The sequence below is a fragment of the Mus caroli genome, unplaced genomic scaffold, assembly GCF_978045245.1.
Source record: "Mus caroli unplaced genomic scaffold, Mus_caroli_1 scaffold_3, whole genome shotgun sequence".
Classification (NCBI taxonomy): Eukaryota; Metazoa; Chordata; class Mammalia; order Rodentia; family Muridae; genus Mus; species Mus caroli.
Window position 1 is genome coordinate 46,065,980 of NW_028227258.1, and position 25,658 is coordinate 46,091,637.

A 25,658-nucleotide genomic window follows, 5' to 3' on the forward strand; every position below is an offset into this window, starting at 1 on the left:
AATTATAATTTTCTACCTACATATTCCTATTAGACATGAGACATAGTTTCAAGTCAATTATTTCCTTACGATTTCCATTTCAGACAACATATCATCCTCTTAGTCTGGTAGAATCATATTTTTTTATGTATAGGACTTGTGATAGTATGTTTTCCTTAGATCATTGAGTACTGAGAGGTTTTGGTGGAATGGATCTATGAACAGACTTTAGTAGAAGGGCCCAGGTGGCTATCTTGTAAAGGTATTTCAAATATGAGATCATGTTTATTAGCTCATTTTAAGAATGCTAGTAATAACAATAAAATCATAATAACAAGCATCCTAGTTTTCTAAGTGAACTTGATAAAGTCAACACTTGGGTCTATTTATGAATTCACGAAAATATTTTAATAAAAGGCTCAGTGGCCACAGATGGGAAAATATGTAGAAACTCACAGCCAAGCATTATGTAGAGTCTAAATGGGAGGACTCTCAAATCCATCCTCTGAGAACTCAAGGAATTCCATGGAGATTTTAAAAACCATAAAGGAAGGAGGACACTGGGAGAACAAGTATAGAGGAATTTTAATCCAGCAACATGGCTGCTCTGGCAAGTGATCACATCTATAGACCTTCTAGGTCTACATGATCTGGCTGGAATAACACACTTTTAATCCCTCTGACTGAAATATAGACAAACCCTCAGTACACATCTTTAAACCAAACAATGAAGGTAAGTGTAGAAGCCGTGTTTGGAAGTGACATCTAATTGAAAGGCAATGAGTTGAATCAGAAATGGATTAAACAGAACAAGTCAGAGATAAGATATGGCCTACTCTCAGGAGAAGAAACAGGAAAGAGAGGCTACTTAAGAGCAGCAAGATAGATGAGAGAGAGAGAGAGAGAGAGAGAGAGAGAAACAATCCAAAGAAATGAAAGAGAGAAAATAAAGCAAGTGATTTATTTCACCAATTTTCAACTCACAATTTAACTTTTAATAATAAAAAAAGACTGTTTTTGAAACTTTGTAGTCTAAGACATAGAAAATTTCGATCCAATAATAATAATAATTGTAATAATGATGATGATGATGATGATAATAGTAATAATAAATTGGAGTCACTTACAGTCTCGCCACGCTGTCCAGGGTGTCCTGGTAGCCCATCTTTCCCAGCAGGGCCCTGGAATAACAAACATTAAATAACTGAGTCTCATGAATACTGCTCCCATGTTATAGCCCGAGGGTAACAATTAAGATAACCATCTTGCTTTATATAGCAAACCGCATTTTGATGGTTTTGTTTTTATATAAAGTGATATTTAGTTGATTTTTATATACACTTGCTTGTGAATTGCCTCAGAAATGAAAAACAGAGACAATGGGAACTCTGTAAAACTGTATACAGGGCACTTTGCATTTCAGTGAAATTTTTCATTTGCATTTGTATTTTAAGAACATATAAGCATAATTTTGTAGTTTTACTTCAGTAAAAACATTAGTTATCCGATTTGACAATAAAATGTGTTTTTGTTCCTGTTTTCTATTTTTGAAATCCATTCACAATTGAATTCCATGTAACTGAAATGTGGATAAGAGAGAAAGCTAGTGTCCTCTAGTGGTCATCGACTTTCTGACCAAAAGGAAGAAGAAATGCTAAATTGCAAAATCATTTCACCTGTCACACTGTCTTAAGTACACTAAAAACAAAGCAAACACTAACAAAAAGCAAACAAACAAAATACCCATCAATTTTCAGTTCTAGAGTCATCTGGAATAAATGTTAAGTTTTTTACATACCTCTAAGAAGTAAAATGAAAGCTAGGAAAAATTTTACTACATGACTGCCTTTTGCAAAGGGAGCTGTTTGCTATGTCTGAAGAAAGAAATGAAGGAATTAACTGCAGGTTAAAAAACTGCAGAATCAATGAAAAGTAGGATTTTTTTTTTCCTAAAATGTGCTTGTAAGGACTCTACAATCTAAATATTTAATAGTGACTGACTGATTCTCTCAAAAGGCATTTAGACTAGACTCCTCAAAAGCCATTCAACATCAGTTCACTTTTCAAAATATACTCAGTAGGTGCATAAAAACATTCTCTCTAGTCTGAATAAATCGAAATATATAGCCATTTTAATCAAGATATCTTAATGCCTAGCACACCACCCCTTGTTTCTGTTAGTTATTTAGATAATGTTATCTTCAAAGGTCTATTTTTATACTTGCTAATATCTAGCCAGTTTGAAAAAAAGTCTAGGACTTAGAAAAGAACACATTCATGGTCACCTTTACCCCACTTTGAATTGACCACTAGAATGGCTGGCTGGCATGCTTCAGGGCTGCTTCTGGCAGTGTTCCAAACGATTTCTGCTACCTGATCCCTTCCATCTCCACACCTTTATTTTAAAATGACAGTCCATGTGATCAAAGCTTGCTGATGTTTTTGTTTGTTTGTTTGTTTGTTTGTTTGTTTGTTTTTTGGTTTTTCGAGACAGGGTTTCTCTGTGTAGCCCTGGCTGTCCTGGAACTCACTCTGTAGACCAGGCTGGCCTCGAACTCAGAAATCCGTCTGCCTCTGCCTCCCAAGTGCTGGTATTAAAGGCGTGCGCCACTACGCCCAGCTTTGCTGATGGTTTTTATTGTGTCTAAGATCAGCAAGATAATTCCACTGCCAATCACATGCACAAAGCATGAGGAGCTGTTAATAAACAGCCCAAACATTTTGTAAAATAACTTTTATTTTGTTTTAAGGGTATATATCAGTTACCTCTGTATTAGCCACTAGGTGTATCGTAATGAAATATGCAGCTTTACCCACAGCTTAGAGAGGCACAGAAACACATAGTTAATTGCTGGTAGATTGATCTAGTTGTAGCTTTGCAAAACAGCATATTAAAACCCTTCTGTATCACCACTGTTTTAACACAAATGGAGAAATGTGTTATCAATCTGAAGACATTATAAAGTTTTCAGACTGATACGATGTTACATAAAGAATAATATATATATACATGACTTCTTTCCCAGGAAACTAAAATGTTATCAAATATGCACACAGTAATAAGTGAGAGACCTATACATGTTTCTTGATAAGCCTATGAGTGTAAGCAGTAAGTAGCTTGCTCCTTACTGGTACAAATTATATTTAAATTAGCGAAACGATCATCTTTTGAGATAGTGATCTTAGATTTAAATGATTCTGTCTTGGAATGAACACATCATGGCTTTTAATGGAGTTCCTAGAGAGTTTAAGGAATAGAGTTAATGGGCCAAAGAGCAATATCATCAAGCTTTGCCTTGAAGTAAGTACACATTTCAAAATTATGCAGTATATTTGAAATAACTGTTTTGACTCTACATTACTAATCAATAAAATAAAACCAACTAATTTCCCAGCAGGTTCATAACACTGATTTTAAGATAATATATTATATATCAAAAGAGGTTGATTCTTCAGTGGAGTTGAGAGACTAAAGTTTACATGAAGATTTATATACTCCTCTTGGGCCTCTGTGCTTAAAGGTGTCTCTTCCCTTCTAACTGACAATGAATTTTGATCCTCCTAAAAATAAATTTACATGCAACATGATAGCCAAGTTAAAAATGTTAATACTGGTTCTTAAATTATATAACTATGTAGTAATGTGCTAACATTGACATTGAACAGCTGTATTTAGTTGATTCTTATCCTGGAATTTCAATATTTGGGAGACAGAGACAGGAGAAAAGAGTGGAGTCCAGTAAAGCCTACATATAGTGTTGAGACCACATCTTGAAGGAAAGGACTAACAAAAGAATGGAGAGAGAGAGAGAGTAAAGGAGGAAGGAAGGGATGTAAGGAGAGATGGAGGAGTGGCAGAGGAAATAAGAAGAGAGGGAGGAAGAGGGAGTATGAGAGGGAAGGAAACAACCAAAAAGCAAACCTCAAAAAAACAAATGAGTGCCTAAAATAGGTGTAAAATTTACAGATTCTGAATGAAATATCCCAAGCCCCAAATATTTGTATGTTTCTACACAATTTTTTAAATACAAGGCAAAATAATAACTTGTAGGAGAGTAGTTTATCTCTCGATTTAAATACTACATGTCTGTTTCAAAAAAAGTCTTTAGTGCCAAATGTTATGCGATAATGTCAGAAAATGGCAGAGACTTTTATTTCAAGCTTTACAAATTTGTTTGTCAGAAAATATTATGTAATAATTCTGCTTAAGGTGACATCTCTTCAATCAAACTATACAGTTAAATGTAAGATTTTCACTGTATCTCTAATGCCTGGCAGTAAAGAGCGTGAGTGCTTGATCAATATGGAAAGCTTACTGAAGACACCGTCAAGAAAAGGCTGAAACATAGGAACAAAAATGAGTCCAATGCTTTGTTTAACAACAAGACTATATTATAAGGGATGCAGTTTATAACAGTGCAAATGAATAAATATATATGAAAAAACATACATATCATTGAATGATTTTGGGAAAAACCATCTAAATACATGATATCAAAATACTTAATGAAATGCTCACAAAAATATGCATGTACAAATTTAAGAACTATGATTTCACTTTAACATGAAGTACTATATAGAGTTTATTGTTCATGTAAAAAAAAAATACAGATAATGCATAAGAAATTCCCATCTATCAGTGGAAAGAGAGGCCCATTGGTCTTGAAAACTTTATATGCCTCAGTACAGGAGAAGGCCAGGGCCAAGAAGTGGAAGTGGGTGGGTAGGGGAGTGGGGGGGAGGGTATGGGGGACTTTTGGGATAGCATTGGAAATGTAAATGAAGAAAATACCTAATTAAAAAAAAAGAAATCTGTTCAGCCATAAAAAAAAAAAAGTAATTCCCATAGAGGCAGTAGAAACATTCTGTTTTAATGTCAGCTGTTTGAGTTAATCTTCAACTCTGAGGGCATATGAAATTATTTCTTGACAAATTTAAAATGATAAACAGAATAGTTTAGTTTTAAAACATACTCAAAACACCACCTTAATTACCAAAAAAAGTTTGAAAATGTGTCCATATTTAACATTTCATTTGTGTTTATATTTCAAGATGACTAATTTATCAGACTAGTTTATTAAAGTCTGAGGACTATCTAGCCTAGATTATAGTAATGGTTCACAAACTTTAGCCCTGGTCAGACAGCATGGTCAGACCATGACTAGAACATCTCTCCTGAGACAGAGAGAGAAAAATCTACGTAGATTATATCTTCAACAATGTCCAAAGTGCTGCTCCTTGTGGGGACAGAATATATTTCATAACCTCGGAACCAAGCAGGTGTATAAATCATGATAATTTACATTAAGAAAGTGAATGACAGACAGAAAATAAGTAAACTGACCCTACCTGATAGTCTTTTAAGTATTTATCTCTGAAAACAAAGTATTCTCAATAACTTTGTGTGGGTTGTTAATAGTGATAACAGTCAAAAGGCACTGAACTAGGTAAATTTCATACAAATTTCTCAGAACCTACCACAGCTTGGCATGGTAGCATATGCCATTAATCCTAGCACTCAGAAGGCAAAAGTAGACAGAAATCTGTGTAAAAGGTAGCCTGTACTACATAGTAAGTTCAAGCCACCCAGATCTACCTAGTGAAAAATTCAAATGCAAGTACATTATAGAAATAAAATTGTGACAATAAATCTTAAGTGGTCTCTTAAGTAACACAGCACTGGGAAAGATTTAGGATGTGCTCATTAAAGAAGCATGAAAGATTCCATTGATTATGGAAAAAAACAGGAAGGTGCTACCATGTAATATATACTCTATTTAACAATTATTTTCAGTTTTATACATGAGTTGATTGTAAAAGTGACTGAGAAACAACAATTATACTACTCAAGTTCTTACTTAATATGCTCTTTAACAGAAGACATCTAAATTATGTTCTCAAAACATATGTGTACTTAAAAGACTAAATACGTACTCTTTAATATTTGAATTCAAAATTACTTTAAGGATTTTTTATAATAATTACATTTTGCAGGTATTAAAATTGCAAGCTATCACTATCAAACATGAAAATATCATTGAATAAAGCAAAAGAGAATCTGTTACACTTACAGGGGGGCCTTTTGGTCCAGGGAATCCAACTGGACCTTGAGGTCCTTGAGGGCCCTAAAAACAAAAAGCATTAGAGGAATTTAAGGATAAATCTTCATCGATATGTCTTTATACTTTGTGGTTCATTTTATCAGATGAAACACTAGAGCAATGAATTTCCTCATCTTAGTCACAAAAGCACAGCAATATGAGTATGGCCAACCTAACAAAGAACTGAAATGACTTCTAACTATGAGAAACTGCACACCACACTAATGTTCTTATCTCAAGAGAACTGTGAATATTTACAGTTCATATTAAAATGCTAATATTCCTACACAAGATGTATACATCTGGTTCTAGGAAGAATGGACAGGTAGTAGAGTCTCACAAACCTTATAAGTATTAGCAAGCAAGTATGGTCACCTCAGATGGCACATACAATACTGGCCTTGACAATAGTCAGTCATGCAAGACAGATGGGCTCATGGGGTGGCTTCTTACTGAATTATGGGCTACTGAGAGAATTTGGAAGACTGGGATTCATGATCACACTGTAAGCCCTGCTGAGCCCAACAGGTGCTAAGAGAGAGCTCCAAACCAAGCTTTCCATAGATATGCTAGTTACTCACAGTGGGTGACAAAGGAAGCACAGACATGAAAGTGAGAGGGGAATTCTTGAGAAGGATGGGGTGGTAAACAGCAGTGGGGTGAAGCTGGGAGGAGAGCTGTGGGAGAGTGGACAGTATGCCTTGTGCAATTATATGAAACTTGTCAAAGAAAAATTTTAAGTAAATAAAAATAATTATCAAAAGCAATAGTGCATATCCATCTATATGAGAAGTTTCATAGTATATATTCTTTTAATATTGGTTGCAAGCCTATATAAAGAGGAAGATTAAAAGAAGTTTCAGTCAATCTCCAAAATGAAAACTCCAATGCACTCAAAAAGAGTTCTGTCTCTAGTGATACACAGATAACAGAAATCATATGTGATCATTACTAAAGCATTGCGGTACCCTTAGCTCTACAAAACATGCTGGGGCAACAATTCTGTCCTTCGTCAGCACTGTTTTCTGCATTACACACTTTAGTACACAACATAAGATGAACTTATAATTTTCCCTATTAACATTTTACCCTAGTAGGCATTTATAACACCACTCCTAGCTTGATACATAATTATATTATTCAAATTTTTATTTGCACATCGCTAAAATGCATAAAGCCCACCCAGTTATAGAGATTGTTTTGGAATTGAGAAAATGGATAGGTAAAAGTTAATCCTGGACTGGCCAAGCACAAAATTATATCTCCTAAATGAAATGTACAAAATGGGACATAGTATACATAAAATGTCTCATGTAATAAGATGAATATTAAACGTACTGTTTGCAAAGCAAGAAAACAGCCCACTGAAGTAGGCATTCAAGATACTTTACTTTTTATGTTATCAGTAGTGTCTTCACAAGGAAACATTCAATAACACTATAACCCAGTGCTACATCACGAATAAGTATAATCTTTTCCTATTTATAGCATCTATATTATAACTGAAAGCAAAGATGAGGAACTGTGGGAGGGAGGAGTGGGAAAGGGGAAGCAGATGGGATGTAAAAAGAAAGAAAGAAAGAAAGAAAGAAAGAAAGAAAGAAAGAAAGAAAGAAAGAAAGAAAGGAAGGAAGGAAGGAAGGAAGGAAGGAAGGAAGGAAGGAAGGAAGGAAGGAAGGAAGAAAGAAAGAAAGAAAGAAAGAAAGAAAGAAAGAAAGAAAGAAAGAAAGAAAGAAAAAGTAATGGTGGAAAATCTCCACTAAACAAATATTAAGAATTGATAATCTATCCTCTCAAAACATGAAACCATTATTCTTCCAAATCTACATGAGAACTGAAATTTTTGATAAAAATTCATTATAGGACTAAGATTTTTATTTAGTTTATAATTATTTGTGACTCATACCTGATTAATGTGTGTCCAATATTATTCTCACATTTCCCACGCTCCACTTAAACCTCATGAGCTTCTCTATGGTTACTACTGCACAGACACACACCCACAAGCACACCCATGCATATGACCTATTCACTTCTTAGAGACCACTTAGTGTCACTTTTCTGTACACACACAGGACTGGCCACTTGGGACCATACTAGGTAAAAAATGAGTTGAGGAATGGGTAACATGATACTCATGACAAAGAAACAAATAAGATATCATTGTGTAAAGAAAGGTACAAAGTAAGAAGAGCAAGACGTGGATAAAAAAGTTTAGGTCAACAAAAACAAACTATGTTTTGAAATGTCATAAATAGATCTAATACTTTACATGTTAATAAAAATTCAATTTAAGAAACACATACATAAAAGAGTGAACAGTATTTAACGTTCCTGCCAGAAAATGGGGAGAAAATATGGATATATGTGCCTATTACCATATACAGAGGCAGTAATAACTTTAGCAGAAATCAGTCATTCTAGTTTACAAATAGAAAAAAAAAACAAAGCAAAACAAACAAATAAAAATAACCCTTAATTCTTATCTTCAGAATGTACACTGTCACCCTTGACGTCTTTTCCTAAGAAATCGGGTTGTTTAATCATGCCATTTTGCAAATCAAGATGTACTTTCATTTGTGCTTTAAAGCATAATAAACTCAGTTGTTATATGACTTGTTAAACTGTTCTATTAATTTAATGATTCATCCATTTTAATGAAGTATATCTTTTATGAACATTACTTGAGCCCACAAATATATCAAATATATACATTACTTATGAATTCAAAATGTATGAGAGGAATGCACTTAATTTGGAAATAATTCATGTGGAGAGAAAAACACATAGTGAGTAATTGAATGAAGTATGAACTAGACTATAAAGAAATTTTAGTTAAATGTTTATTGTCTTTTAATTTTCTTACCAATAGAACCTAAATTTCACTTCACCTTTTGTTTAGAAATTCATATTCTTATGATCAGTTCCCAGTTATCCATCACAGGTGTTTCCATTTTCCACTTGTGGCACATCAACTTTCAAGTTACAAATAATGTAGAAAATATGTACTGGGAAGATGGCACAAAGACTTCTGTTTGAACCACACAACCCCTTATTAAAAAAAAATGCTCCACACCCAAGTTTGCATCTGTAATTTCACTATTCCCATGGGAAGATAGAAAGCACAGGCAGATGAATCCTAGGACTCTCCTGGGCCAAACAAGCCAGCACACAGAGCAGGGAAACAATAAAGAGAACATGACTCAAAAACAAAACAGATCAGAACAGAACAGAACAGAACAGAACAGAACAGAACAGAACAGAACAGAACAGAACAGAACAAAACAAAACACCAAACCAAACCAAACCAAAAACAATCTCAGAGGTTGTCCTTTAACATCCGTACATACACCATTGTCATTCACAAACACTGAAGCCAAAGCACTCACAAAGAATTGTACATTTTATACCCGAAAGATCTACAAAATGACATAAGCTTAATTTAATAATACATGGAGTCACTATATAAAACTAAGACCCAGAAGTAGGTGAATGCTTGGTTGCTGAGGCTTGAGTGGGTGGTTGTGTGGGGGAGCACCCTCACTCAAGCGGGGGGGGGGAGATAGGGATTTTGTAGAAGGGAAACTGGGAAGAGGGATAACATTTGAAATGTAAGTAAATAAAATTATAATCAATAAATTAATGATCAATAAATAAATTAATAATCAATAAAAATGAAAAAAATAAAACTAAGACTAATCATAATCCTTTTTCAAGTGATATAAACTTTTAAATTCAAAAGCCTTGGCTTTCGAAAAGTTTTGCTCTAATAAGACTTGTTCTCTCTCTTGCGAAAGCAGTCAAACCAAGGTCCTGGTTGTTCATCTCTATTTGGCTTTGCTTCATGTCAACTGAAAATCAATTTACTAAATAGTTGTTTTATTTACTGGAATAGATGTTTTATCTTGCCTCGAATGCATATTGATCGTGACTTAATGGCTACTGGTTCTTGCATTTTACCAACATAATGCTATTGCCAGCTCCAGAGACAAATTGACCACTAACATGGAATACGGGGAAAGCTTGAGAATCAAAGGATATTTCAAAAAGCATCTCTATTTTTGTTGGAATGTCATACCTCCGGCCAATTATACACATTATTTTTCTTATTACTATAAAAATTGTTTGCACCTCACCTAACAAGATTTTAAATTGGCAGGGAAAAGGAATTATAAAGACTAAGAACTTGTAGGTGAATGTGCCTGGTAGACTTATGTATCCTTTTACAGATTTTAAATGCTTACTAAAATATTCATTTTCATTGTGTATTGTGTGCTATACGTACCCTTTCGCCTGGAGGACCAGGAGGACCATCACCACCTGAAGTACCCTGGCACCAAAACAAGAAAGAAGGAAAAGTGTAAAAACAAAGTCTAAGGTGATTGTGCCACTCAGACTTCCTTCCTCTACAGAATTTGCAACACAAATCAGACAGAGTAAGTTCGGATGATACCTTCGGACCAGGTTTTCCCGTGGGACCTCTGGCGCCTCTGGAACCTCGAGGACCCTACATAAGAGACAAGAAGAAAAACTGACCCAGTGCCAAGCAAATCGAAAAACAGATGGAGACTAACACCGAAATGTAAGTCACTATAGTAAAACTATAGTAAAACCTACCGTTGGACCACGCTGTCCCCGGGGGCCTGGTTTGCCAGCAATTCCCTGAAAAAGAGAGTTCAAAGAATTTCAGTGTGCAGTGTGTCACAGTAAAAGGGGATGAGAAACAGGGACTCAAGGAGGGACAGGTTCACTAGTCATCTTGGGACAATATACTTATGCACCATACCCGGGCACCTTTCTCCCCGTTGGCACCTGGAAATCCAGGAAATCCAGTGGATCCCTAAAAGAAAAAAGTAAGCATCAATGAATATGATAATTTCCTTCTCCATGCCACAAGCTCCATCTTATTGATTTGGTCATAGATGGTAATATTTAAATAAAAAGCATGTGCTTGCTTTGAAAGCTTATAATAAAAAAAAAAGATCAATTGTATTTTAGTTACTACATAAGGCCCCTTTCTTGCATTTGAAAGTGAACTTACAGTGACATCTGAAAGCCTGCAAGCATGAATTGATAAAAAATATTTTAGTATTAAATTCAAAACTAAAATATTAAACTATATTTCTTATAATTAAATAGAAGTTAAAGGATAGTTTCTGAATATAGATTATGTTTTAATAGTTCATACATTTTCTCCAACTCTAAATGAAAATCATATTTTCATAAAGTGTAGAAACATTCTAAAATGTGTGTCCTTAATTAATGTTAATACATTTGTGCTAATACCTCTTCAATAGAGCTATTTTTATGCTTAAACTTTATTGTATCATATACCATGAAAAAGCTTTATTTACATTTTCTAACTGGTTTTGAATATGGTGGTCATTTTTGCTTGGTAACATAAGGAAGACAAAACTCCGTATTTGGAATTCCAAAGACCTTAATTCATATCTTCTGCTTCCCAACAGCACCCAAGTCAAGCAAGGTAATGTCTTGTACTCTGAGGCTATTTTGCTGTTGCAAGGCAACAATGATCTATTAATACATCTTAATACTTTGAAGTTTGTGGGAGATCAGAAAAAAAGAAGTTCGGCATTCATCAACAAGGAAATGTGGGTTATAAAGTGTAATATTATATAATAAACAATGATGGCTTAGAAATGTAACAAGACCATAAGCACACTTAACATAAATGGCTATATTTTACTAGTGAAACCAAACTTAATCCCAATTATAAAATCCCTCCATTTCATATTGGGCATATGTCCAAACATTTCTCAGAGATTTTCTTCATCATTATCCAAGCAGGTTGATGTCTTTATTAAATAAATAAATAGAGAAGATAGAATTTTGAACCCTTTTCCAAAATTTTGTAAATATTACTCTAAAAATGGTGTATATGTGGGGTGGAAGTTTCCACAAATCTATGTTTCTTATTTAAACCATTGAATGGAGGAAATTCAATATTGTGTAAGATGCCTGAGAGAATAGCAGACTTTTAGAATTTATACACATCTCCTTGTATTAAGGGGGTACAGAAATATTTTTATTTATTTTTTTATTTTGAGTTGTTAAATTAACTTCTTTACATTGGACTTCTACCCAAAATAATGTCTCCAAAGTGATAAATAGCTGAAATAAATTGAAATATACTGTAATGCTTGTAAAATTTGGAAGTAGAATTCCAGACTTTCTGATACTGAAAAACTCTCAGATAGGGACTGAGAAATCATGTCACTGGCCTCTACAGATGACCCACACTTAATGATGGAGAAAAATTCGAAGTTGGATGTTTGAATGGACAAAAGAACATTCATCTATATACCCCTAAAAAAATGTGGTGAACTCTGCTGCCACTTGAATGTAGCAAATGTTTTTTATTTAGCAAACAAGCTAGTTAAAAACATGTTCAATTTCAATACTGGGACATATAATGATGTAAAGAGTATAGAGTATTTCTTGTATGACATGATTTTCAATATATTTTGTGTTTACCGTCTTATGATTCACTTGAGAACAAATAAGTTTTAAATGGAGAGGAAAATTGCATATTACAATTTAAAAGGATTTGAAGCCTTCAATTTTTTGTCTTCAAAAGCAATGGAAGTCAAACCTATCAGTTGCTGTGTAATTAAATATTTAACATGTAAGTGTGACCTAGTATGTATATGATGTGTATTACTTAAATTTTATATATAAACAAATATGTCTGCTCTGATCAGAATAGATAACTAACCTACTTACAAATAAACTATTAAAGTTTTTTCTTAATATTATTTTTGTCTTTGAAATTTATTTTTACATAGTATGTGGGTAAATCCAGAAATATGCTCAACTCACTATTTTTCACATAATGTGTTATCAACACATAACACACATTCAAGTGAATATTACCTTTAAAATATCAAAGCAGGAAATAAAGAGCAAGGTCCAAGTTAGTGCTGAAATTATTCTGGCAACAAGTAAGAAATTTTCAAAACTATTTTGTATACTGTTTAAGAATAAAACTATTCTACTTCATTATAAGCCTTGGATTCTGAAACAATTATCATCTTTTATCACATTTGGTGGTTTGTCTTTTCAGCTGATTTTCCTTTTAAGACATTGAAATGTTTAACTAAAGGCCTTAAAGTGCATACATTTACCAGACAAAGTTGATTTTTTTCATGAAATACTAATGGCTATTAAAACTTCACTAGCTTCTATATAGAAAAAAAAACTTAATAGTTTCTTTGATCTCTCATGTGACCATCACCAAGTTTTGTTTTAAATAAGAAGTCAATTATTTTTATCACTGCCAAACAATTGGGAGTTAGGAGGAAAAGTGGTGTGAAATAGAGATGCCTAACATGCAGGCATTGAGATTAAAGCATTATCTCACTGTGAGAAGAAATATTTTCCTTTTGTCAGCTCTTGCATTTTAATAGTAAGAATCCAGAGAATACTGATCAAAAAATTGATACCAGCAAAATGGAATACATCATAACTTCATATAAACTTGCAAGATACAATTGTGCTCATTCAAATGATATTACGACTGTTTCCTATCATTTTTAAATCAAAATGACAGAATATCAGGATTGCTATGCATCTCAGTAAACAGATTAAGAATTCACAACATAAAATAGAAATAGTTTATGGATTTGGGTTGTGCAACAAACAGATCTCTACAGATATAACAGTTGTTAGTTCCTAATATTTGAAAAGAGTGTAAATGGGATTCAGAGAAATATATTACAAATAAGATGGAAAAGAAATGACTATCATTTTAAAACTGGAAAACATTTTAATGACTCTTATACCATTTTAAAACTACATCTTATTGAGTAAGAAATAAATGGCTTTTTGGAAGCATGATAACCAAATCATATGGCAAGCCTAATATACCCTGTATCTGAAAATGAGTGAAAACTGGTATTTAGTTGACAAGGTGGGGAATTTTTGCCACCCATAGGTTATCTATGAAGTTTATTAACACATGCTAGAGGCTTCATCATAATTAGAATTTCCTGTATCTCCTATACTTGCTATGCTTAGTGAATAAAGTAGAAAAGTTAAGAAAATATATTAATATAGGGAATACATCTAATATAATATACCTAAAAGAATGTGCTAAATGTGATGGTACATGCCTGTAATTCAAACACACTGGGGCTGAATCAGGATGACTGGTTATATGCTACCATGGACTGTATAGCAAGGTACCATCTTTTAAAACAGGAATAACTATCCAAAAATTAGTTAAAGTTTATGTATTAATTCTATAGCTATCAAAATAATTAGTCAATATATCAAGGCAGGTCAATCACTCTTTTTATAAGATAAAGAAAATTCCATGTTTCAAAATAAGCAGGCAATCACAAAGCTATTTTATTATTATAATGTTTATAAATATTTATAAATGACAAACTGAAATTTAGCAGTACAGTCGGTTACACTATGTACCCCAAAAGATAAAAGCAAGTAAAATACTTCTGAAACCTGTAATATCACTTTTATTGACTGAAAAGCATATAATAAGATGTTACATTATATCTTATAATAAGATGATACATTAAAAATCTTCAAGCCATCCAGAGACTGCCCCACCTGGGCATACTTCCCATATACAGTCACCAAACCCAGACACTAATGTGAATGCCAAAAAGTGCTTGCTGACAGGAGCCTGATATATCTGTCTACTGAGAGGCTCTATCAGTGCCTCACAGCTATAGAGGTGGATGCTCTGAGCCAACCATTGGAATAAGCACAGGGTCCCCACTGGAGGAGCTAGAGAAAGAACCCAAAGAGCTGAAGGAGCTTACAGACCCATAGGAGGAAAAACAATATGAACCAACCAGACCATCCCCCCCCCCAAAAAAAAAACCTCCCAGGTACTAAACTAACAATCAAAGAGTACACATGGAGGAACCAATGGTTCCAGCTGCATGTGCAGCAGAGAATGGCCTTGTTGGTCATCAATGGGAGGACAGGTCCATGGTCCCGTGAAAGCTTGATGCCACAGTGTAGGGGAACGCCAGGACTAGGAAGTGGGAGTGGGTGTGTTGGTGAGCAGGGGAAGTGAGGAGGGGATGGGGGGTTTTAAGAGGGGAAACCAGAAAAGGGTATAACATTTGAAATGTAAATAAAGAAAATATCTAATAAAAAAACAAACAAAATAAAACAAAGAAAAATTAATATCCTTAGGAGACACAGACAGGAAGGAATGAACAAAAGGAATATGCAAAACTGAAAGGCTTGGAAGGATGAATCCACAAGCTGGAGAATCCTGGAGGTAGCATAAGCTGCAATTGGCAGGAGCATCTTTTCTCCTAGAGTTAGTGCAGATATGGTCCTAACAGCACCTTGATCACTGACTACTGGTCTTGGGTGACTACTGGTCTCACAGGCAATGGTGAGACGTTCTATTGTTCTAACTCACCAAATATTTGTTAGAAAACTCTTAGGAAATGAATGTTGGTACAAATGAGAATCAATACATTTAAAATAATGGAGCAGAGCAAGCTGTACAGCTCACTGGTCATGAGCACTTTCCAGCAAACCTGAGAACTAGAGCTTGATGCCTGGAACCTACGTAGTGGGAAGAAAGAAATGATTACTGAGAGCTGTACCCTGCCCTCCATATATTTGCCTTGGGATGTGAACACTCATGTACATACACAAGAAAATAAAGGAATTTAAATTAAATAGTTCAAACCACAACAGTAATGAAAATAAAATAAAATACTATCTTCCATATAATATCTACTATATAACTACAGTTTTCATCCCTTATACATCCTTATTCCAACTTATCAAAGGAATTTAACTAAACTTTTTTTCGTAATGACTGTGTGTCCAGAATTTCTCCCAGACATAAGATAATCAAGGTTCCCCAAAGCATACTTTTTTTAGGTGAGTGTGTGTGTGTGTTGTTATACATGTGTGTTTTTGAAATTTGGTGATAAATATTTAACTGAAGAAAAAATGTATTTTATTCTTTTTCTTTTCCATGTCTGAAACTAAGTTTCCCAATTTATATTGTTAATTTCACTTCATATCACATAGACATATAATGTTCAAATTATTTTACCTTTGGACCTTGTCTTCCTGGATATCCCGGCAATCCTGGAACCCCAAGTTTTCCCTAAAATTATGAAAAATACAAGGGCAAAAATAAACATCTTTTATGGAATTTTTTCAGTGACAATTTTCTGGATATTGAAACAAAGAATCTGAACACTTGAAATAATGCAGATGCTCACCTCATATTGTTTTCATGAAAAAACAAAATTCTTACAATGTATATATTTTAAATTATTAACAAATACCTAAGAACTATTATTGTATCTTCTTTTGGGAAGATAGAAACTTAGGGAAAAATTCTCATGTACTTGTGAATCATAAAGCATAACAAAAGACACCTAGCTCTTTAATTAAGCATGAGTTCATGTTAGATAATATAGTTGGGAATACATTTGGAACTTATCATTCCAGTTAAAATAAATCTTTATGATAACTTATTTCTTTTATTATATTCTAACTATAAATCAAATTATTAGATAATTTTTATTAACTAAAATCTAAATAATTGTGTTTGGTAACTACTAATTAAATTTTAAAAAAGCCTTAATTTGTATAAATCTGGGTTAATATATTCAGGATGTATTAAGAGCTACAGTGAATGGTGACAATTACATGGAGTGTTATTCTTCTAAATGGGTACTTGTATATAAAACTGTACTTTTTGGGTCCAATGGATTAATCCCTCAATCTGAAATTTTTAAAACAAATTTATATTACAACTAATTCCAGAAATGTGTAAATGGCTTAAGAAGTTTTTCTGATAAATTAGTCCCCAAATAATTCTTCCTTTAGAACAAAAAAAAAAAAAAAAAAAGACAAAAAGCACTACAAGTACAAACTAGATAAATGAACTGATTAAAATATTTGTGGAGTTCTATACATCACATTTTATAACAAAATCATAAATAAATAATATGGAATCTTTTTTGCATTAATTTTTTAAAACTTTAGCACAATCATTACCATTATTTAAAATACCCATTTTCAAAAAAAAAAGTAGAAGCTAATGCAAGCCAAAATTTATATGTGAAATGTTAAAATATAAACAAACATTTAAAAGAAAAACCAAAGTTTTGGTGGAAAAAAATCAGGCAAGAACATGGCATATGACCTTGTCATTACAGATTGAAGTAAAAAGTCGTATGAGTTACAACTGAACCTGCATAAATAAGCAATTCCCACATGGAGTATATGCAAACAAGCCCTACCAAGCTTGCTTTTAATGATGTCCCCTTGGATATATTAAGCTACCATAGCTTATTTCATGATTTTATGCCACCGATTTCAAGGCAAATGAAAGTCTCTAGTGATCACAAAGCAATCTGTATTCTACATTAATTGCTATATCACACTGTATAACCTTATTCACTTTAGAATCCTTTTTAAATGAATCCAGATAGATAACTTGTATTCTTTTAAATGATAATGATGTTATAAATGCCAGGAAATAGACATGTAACAGTGAGATGCTATATGTAGAGAAGTATAGGGCAGTGCTTGCCTTAGAATATTTGTAAGATAAGTGACCACTGACCTTCTCTCCTGCTTGGCCAGAGGGACCTGGGTCTCCAGTTGGGCCTGCACGGCCTTTGGGGCCTTCAGGGCCATCTTCTCCTCTTGGGCCAACTTGACCCACCTCGCCCTAAAATGCACAGTAACATTGTGTATCCATTTAAAACACCTACAAATATGTAATGTAGAGATTCTTAGAGAATCAGGATTTTTGAATCTTGGTTCATTACATTATGTTTCGTTTGCTGATTTGCCTGCTTTTTAGAAAGGTGTTGAAATAGTTTGAGATCAACCAACATTTCATTAATGAGTAAATACATGAATGTGGTGTAATATTGAAGAAGTTGTGGAGAGCTTGGTGGTAACATATATATACTACCAAATAGCTTCATATATATGGGATGAAAGACAGAGGAGAAAGAAATGGGGGAGGGAGGGAGACAAGGAGGGAGGAGGGTAGGAAGGAAAAGAAGAGAAGGAGAGACAGAGAAAGAATGAAGAACAGAGATTAGAAAGCAGTTTTGTAAACTATCATTGAGAATGCAAAAGTCTTCATTTGGGACTTTGAAAAAACTGTAATGAACACATTAGGAGCTGAATTTTAAACCAATTGTCTCCCATGTGCGGCCTTCACATGTAGTTCACAGAATCTCAACTACTCTGAGGTTTGTTTCTTTGCTCACATAGGTTGCATACTTATATGAGTTATAAAATAAATCTTCTCTGAAATGTATTTAATGTCCTAAAAGTCAGTCAATCTATTTAAAAATAAATTATTACCAGATATAAAAGGTGTAAAAAACACTAACTTCACACTCTGAAATACTGAAAAATCATAAAAAATTAAGATGCATGAAAGTTGCATGACAGTAAAGCATCAGAGTTCATAATAAATACACAAAATTTAAAATAAAACCACATTCTGTTCTTCTACTCACTTGACCATACTATTCTGAAACTGCCATGAACAGTGATTCTCAATTTTATATAGATGTTGATCAGGTTAGAGCTTAATGATTCCATTGCTGAGGTGAGACTATCAAAATGTATTTGGCTGTATAACTCAGTAGGAGAATGCTTGTCTAGCATTTTCAAAATGCAAAATTACATGTTCAACACTACAAAGAAATGTATTTAGTACACATAACCTGAAATCTCTATTAAGCACAGCTTTTCTTAAAAGCACATCAAGCATGCAGGGTGGTTCATGGCTTTAATCTCAGCACTCAGAAGGCAGAGGTGCATGGTCTTTGTGAGTTTGCTGCCAACCAGGGCAGGATAGTGAGTGCAAGTCTAGCTATGGCTAAAAGATAAGTCACTGTCCCCAAACAAAAACTAAAGCAAAGTTGAAGGAAAAGAATGTATAAAGAGTATTTTTTAATGTATAGTTGAGTAAAATTATCTAGCATCTAACACAAAGCTGTCAAATTACTAGAAGTCAGATGTTTTAAGTTCTTTCTCCATTACATCTATGCTTTTAATATGATGGTTTTATTAGAGAATAACCCAATGGGCATGCATACATACATACATACATACATACATACATACATACATACATATATACATACATTTGTGTGCTCCTATAAAATTTAAAATAACATATAGTAAAACTCTGTCACTATACTGTCTATACAAACATTATATTGTCCATTCTTTACATAACTGAGGTGAACTGTCTCTGATATTTCATTTAACCTTTGTGTTCTGTATTTAATGCTAAGAAATTATATATGTATACATTGTGTTATCTAATGTTTATGTTGGTTTGAAGCAAGCTAGAGTCATTCTGGAAAAAGAACTTCAATTGAGAAAGTATCCATACCAAATTGATCTGTGTATTTTAGGTTTATTTTCTTTATTGAAGATGGATGTGGAACATTTGTTGGACTACTGGGACAATAGTCCTGGTGCAGTAAGAAAGCAAACTGACCAAGCTGTTAAGAGGAAGGCAGTGAGCAGCACTCTTTCACGACCTCTGTATCAGCTCCTGCCTCCAAGTTCCTCCCCTGCTTTGAGTCTTCCCTAACGTCTATTAGTGACAGTCATTTCCCTGTAACTGTAAGAAAAATAAACCCTTTTCTTTTCAAGTTTCTTTTGACCATGGTGCTTTATCTCAGCAGTAGAAGACTTAACTAAAACATGCAGTGTGTTAAAAATGTATAGATTAAAATTTCTTTTTACTCACTCTGTCACCTTTAAGACCCATGTCACCTTTGAATCCTGGAAAGCCATCTTCACCCTAAAAAATAACATGAATAAAAAAAACTTTAATTGATGATTTGAATCATCCAAAATAAACCTATATAAAATGAATATAATAATTAGAAGAAGCTCCTGAGATATATAAAATTCCAGTCATGAAACCATGCCTCCTCTGTTCCATCCCTGACCTACTGCTTCCTTATGTCCAGAGTCCTATCATACTTCTGCAATGATTGAGTATATGTCAAAGAGGTTTTCACATACATATTCACTATGTCTTCCCCGTCTCTTAAAGAAAACAGCTATTCTTTTTATATTAGAATTTCTTTTAAATATTTAAACATAAAGTAATATTTAAATAATTTTAATTAACATAAATTAATGAACATGAGAAAATGTTTTTGCGCTAAGTCACACATTTGTACATAAGAATATTCATGATGTTCAGTTTTTTCCAGTGGTCTGACACTGGGAATGTCAAAACTCTGGAAGAGTCTGAGGTTCAGGAGAAGTTGACCAACATATAATGGACTCCATAATGCTCTGTGTGCTTTCATTACTTACAATTTGGTGCCAACTTTCTTGTTTGTTTTGTTTTGTGTTTGGGTAGTGTTTTATTTTGTTTTCTTAGTTTTGGAGGGGTTGTTAGTTGGAGACAGAACTTAAAGTTAGGACAGTAAGAAGGAAGTGAGGATCTGAAAAGACTTGGGGGAGCAGAAGAATATAATCAAAGTATATTTAAATTTAAAAATATTTTAAATAATAAAATATAATAAAACAAGAAAGAGTATTCATGGTTTATGTAATTTTCACTTAATAAATATCTTGTGCCTCAAATTGGTCTCTAGTCTGTGTTGTGTTATCTGGTGAAGAATAAGCAAATTCTCAATTCCCCTTACATATACAGATTGACAGTTTTGCCATCTCTTGCTCAGAAAGAAGATGCTCTATGTGAGCATCCTTTTGCAGATAGAAGAGACAGTTTGACTATGCAAATATTTTATGCTTCTCATCCGGAAGTTAGAAAGTTTCAGAGGTAGTTTACTGCTTCTTTAATTTCAAGGAAAACAAGGTGGTTTGGATTTTCATAATATTTTAAATAGAAACATATTGTGTTCAAAGTCAGGAAAGCATTTTGAAGATATTTTTTTGGTATCAACAATAGATGAAGATAGAACACCACATAGTTTAGTAGTTCTCTGAGAATTTGTACAATGTATTTTGGCCATATTTATGCCCTCTCCCAAGACCTCCCAGACGCAGAACCTTCCCTATCTACTCAATGTTTTAGCCTCTCTTGTACCAGTCAACTCATAATTCTGACTTGATATTCTTCTTGAGTTAAAATTTCCTCATAAAATTAACTTTTACTTTGTGTGTGCTCCAAAAGAGATATCCATTATGACAAAAATATGCCTTTTTGCACTTAATCACAATAGGCCATTGTTTCCACTAAGTGATAGAACCAATAATCATTCCTAAATAGCCAATAGGTCCATTTTAAATCCCTGACAACTTAGGAACCAAGATATTCAATAAACACTAAGTGAACATTTGGAAAAATATTCAAGTTTTAATTGGCAACCTATAAATTATATAAAGGCCAAGAAAATGTCATCATTTCAACTATAAAGACTACATGAAATGTGAACTCAAGGCTCATGCTTTGAATGTTTGTTTCTTTTTATTTATTTATTTATTTATTTATTTATTTATTTATTTATTTATTTTTTGACTGTGAGCATTCAGAAGCTGTGGCCACTTGGCAGGAGTTCACTAAAGCAGCATTTGAGCATGGTAATCAGCTTCAAGTTTCTGCCATGTCTGCACTGCACAATCGAGTCTTATCTGTTATAACTTCCCCATTATGGTTGACTGACAATAATGAAATCATGGCCTCAAACAAAACCTTTTCATTGTTTCAGCCTTGGTTTTGTTGTTGTAGTAGTTTTTAATGTTTCTCTAAAGACATTGAAGGCAGAATAGAGAGGCAACTCACAAAATATGAGAAAACAAATAGACCCATATGTACATTAAAGGATGATCATCATCAATACTCAACATCATTAATCATTAGGAAAATGAAAATAAGTGGGAATGAGTCCCACTAAGTATGAGGAAGGGGTGTATGTATTTACAAGAGTGTAAAGCTATCTGAAATTCTGTGCTTTAAGAGAAAACGAAAATTGGAGGGACTACAGAATTATAAATTAACGTGAAAATTTTAGTTCTGAATATGTACAAGATAAATGGATACAGTATCTAGAGAATGTATTTATTCACCTATATTTGTGGGCATAATAGCAAAAATAAAGTAGCAATCAAAAAAGTATACTAATGAACAGACCAAAATAGCTGACATACGTGATGAAATGAAATTTAGCTTTAAAAGAAAAGAGGACTTAGCTACTGCACAGATTTGAGAACCTTGCATGGTTGCATGAAATATTTTGGTGCAGGGAAATAGAAAGACTAAACGTGGATATGGTGACCAAACCTACAACACATCTAAAGGAGCATCTGCAGACTGTTTCCTCAGGAGTAAACCATGATGCTTTCAAGTCTCTAGTGACAAGGTGGCCTTTTAAAGAACAGGCTGTTCTGTGTACTGAATGCCTCAAGAGCAATGGAAAAGGTTTTAGAGCTGAAATTGGCCATTCACTGCCTATCCATTTCTGTCATTGCTGTCTCCCCTGAGACAAAGGTAATTACAGAGTTGCCAAGTTCAGTTTAAGGAAAGCCGTGTGCTGTGTCTAAGAGTCAGTAAAAGTTGTGGGGATTGTTTTGTATAATCCTAGTTAGTTGGTGTGGTTTTATTTTACCTTGCTTCAATTTATATATTTACTCAAGTTGGTTTTTTTTAAACAAAACAACAAAGGTTATTCTGGGCTCCTTCTAAATATTTCTCATTACTGAAAAATTACAATGCAGTTTTTTTAGGCATATCATTGATCATCATTAACATTCCAAGTTATGAGATTTCAAGTTCTAAAATCAACAAATCTTAATTCTCAGAACAAAAAGATGATGTTGAAGTTGTTTAGAGCTGAAAAATAATTCACCTATATTTTTTTTTTGGTTTTTCCCTCTGACAGGAGATGTCGTGGCATATATGAAATCAAAAGCCTGGAGAATTAGAATCTCTGTATACTAACTCCCGCTTTCACCATTTAATAACCAGGAGTATTCTTACAGAATATGGAGAATATTTTTATTTACTTTGGGATTGTTGAAGTTTTGGTGATTCAGTTTCTTAGTAGTACTGTTCTAGAGAAGTTCCTGCCAAAGAAGCAACAGTGCCCCATGACAGAGCTTCCATCTCTTCTTAATCTACAATGGGCTATATAACCTACTATTTAATCTTAATTATTTTACCCAAAGTCCTCAAACTTTAGATAAAGAATAAATCATTTGTTTGTCATCCTAGGTAGGATCAAAGGTAGAGCATTTACAAATTTAGATTTAAAGATAAAGTATAAAAAAAAAATGGAAAAAAGTTTCCCTCTTTGACATTTATTCTAGATGATATTATAATCAGAGTCCAGAATGTTGATTCTAATTTAAACTTTTAACTATTGGCCATTTGTTTTATTGTTTCCTCGGAAACCAACAAAAATTCAAGGTAAACAATAATTTCTTGGCACTTCAATGTAAGAAGTGTGCTGTTTATTCTTTGCATTGATGTTTCCTCATTTGCTTCTTAACATCCATAATTTATTTTGTTTGCACTTTGCAACTGATCCTCCCTCTAGAAACTTACCACACTCCACCTAAATTAAGCACTTTTCTTTTAAACATGGACTATTAAAAAATCATTGGTAGGTATTAATCCCAGGAGACCCATTGAATTAGTGTTTAACATGAACGAGGGCATATGTCAAAGAACAGAAAACATACAATACAGAAATTACAAGTCAGCATTGGCAGACCATCACTGCTGCCCTAATACCACAGAAAGCCACTAAGCCATGTCGATCCATGATGATCAAGATGAACCGGGATTGTCAAAGTAGCAGACTTAGTTGAAAACGCACCACATTTTTCCAAGAATAAAATTTACTATATACTGCACACACTTATTATCTTTTAGGATTATTTTCTGCACAAAATTAATTTTTGGTAGGAATAATTTATGGTTAGTTTTTCTATCCCTTATTAAAACTAAATATATTCAATTAACACTCGTATGTTTCAAAATTAAATTATTTCCTTGAAATCAATGTAGTAATGCTCTTAAATATTTATATTTATTTCAACAAAACTACTAATACGCCAGACTTTGTGTTTGTAATTTATGCTTGAATATTTATACAATTTTAATAAGAATTAGACCTGATCCTGATTATTAAAAGTAACTCTTTATCATTGAAAACTTACTTTTAAAGAATTTAGAGATGTGCAAATATATTTATAAACGAATTTAAATCTTGAAAAAAAATAGGAAATCTTCTAAGTGCACTTTTCTTTAAGAAAAATAGGAAATCTCCTAACCCTATTAACATGCCATAACCTTTATTAGCCTGAAGCACCTACATTTATCTAACTCTACTTGGTCTTCATTTTATTTCCCTCCAATAATATTGTTGCTTCAAATATAGCATCATGTAAGAAGACATGATTTTTTCCAGTCACAGACACACACACACACACACACACACATACACACACACACATACGTTTTTATATTTTCTATTTGTTTTAGCTTATGAGTTTGGGGGTGGGGGCTCTAGTAGAGACAAAACAAGCCCTATTAACATATAACTGGAAATTGTCCGTGTGTCATAGCCAATCCATGCAGACTGACAAACTTAAGGTTTAATCAAGTCAAACAAATGTATTTAAAAGGGATTCAGTGCACACTCGTGGCATTTGCTGGCATCTGTGCTACAATTTAGCTCTTACTCTGAGACACCAAATTTCTTTTTATGGGTCCTGAGATAAATTTATACTCACAATGTCTGGCTTGTAAGTAATTGTTCTATGTATTTGAGAAACAAACAAAAAAGCCCACTGATTATACTTTAATTTTTATACACTGGATGCTTAGAAGTTAAAGCAACCTAAAATCATATGTTACCTTTTCGCCTTTAGAGCCCTTGAGACCTCTGACACCATCTGCTCCCTATGGAACAAATAGAAACATTAAGGACAACAACACTTCACCAAGAAATGAAATTATGTGAAAATAATTTAGCATTTACCTTTACGCCACGGGGACCGGGATAACCAATAGGCCCCTGAGGACCAGGAGGACCCTGTAAAAGATTCATTGTGACTTAAATGTATGTAACATAACATACATTGGCAAAACTACTCATTCATATACTGCAGTTTTGTTGAATAAAGATTTCAGGAAATACTAGGTAAAAATTTAATATTTACATAATTTACAGAGATTCAGTAATTCTTATTAGAATTCATCTTAAGTATGATATATTATTTTATGTACACTAAATATGTAGACTACAGATCTGCCACCACAAGAATTCTTAAAACAAAAATTATGAGTCAATTTTCTAAATTTGTTATCATAAAATTATAGTTAGCTATCATAGGTGTACTTGCTTATTATATCAAAAGCACTTATAATTTGACAGGACCTTCAATAGATGCTCTGCAACTTACCAGGGCACCCTTTTCTCCAGACTGGCCTTCTTTCCCAGGATGACCCTACATGGAGCAAACATACAGTGGTAAAGGCGTGATATTAATGGTAACTGTTAACCTTGTTAACCCCCGCCTCGTTAAAAAAAAATCAGACCATTTTTATGTCCTAGATGGAATGTTAAGTCTTAA

The 25,658-nt window shown here is 33.4% G+C and overlaps 1 protein-coding gene across 1 annotated transcript in view; it reads right to left on the reverse strand.

Annotated features, from left to right (window-relative positions):
- The window catches only part of Col11a1 (collagen type XI alpha 1 chain), a 186,192-nt gene that overhangs the window by 68,688 nt on the left and 91,846 nt on the right, over positions 1-25,658 (reverse strand). Inside the window, exons 26-37 of the mRNA XM_021159058.2 lie at positions 25,488-25,532; positions 25,064-25,117; positions 24,940-24,984; positions 19,846-19,899; positions 17,680-17,787; positions 16,153-16,206; positions 10,867-10,920; positions 10,698-10,742; positions 10,534-10,587; positions 10,366-10,410; positions 6,051-6,104; positions 1,107-1,160 (exon numbers count right to left, since the gene is read on the reverse strand). Of these exons, the coding sequence (XP_021014717.1) occupies positions 1,107-1,160; positions 6,051-6,104; positions 10,366-10,410; positions 10,534-10,587; positions 10,698-10,742; positions 10,867-10,920; positions 16,153-16,206; positions 17,680-17,787; positions 19,846-19,899; positions 24,940-24,984; positions 25,064-25,117; positions 25,488-25,532 (666 nt within the window). The remainder of the gene's footprint in view (positions 1-1,106; positions 1,161-6,050; positions 6,105-10,365; positions 10,411-10,533; positions 10,588-10,697; positions 10,743-10,866; positions 10,921-16,152; positions 16,207-17,679; positions 17,788-19,845; positions 19,900-24,939; positions 24,985-25,063; positions 25,118-25,487; positions 25,533-25,658) is intronic.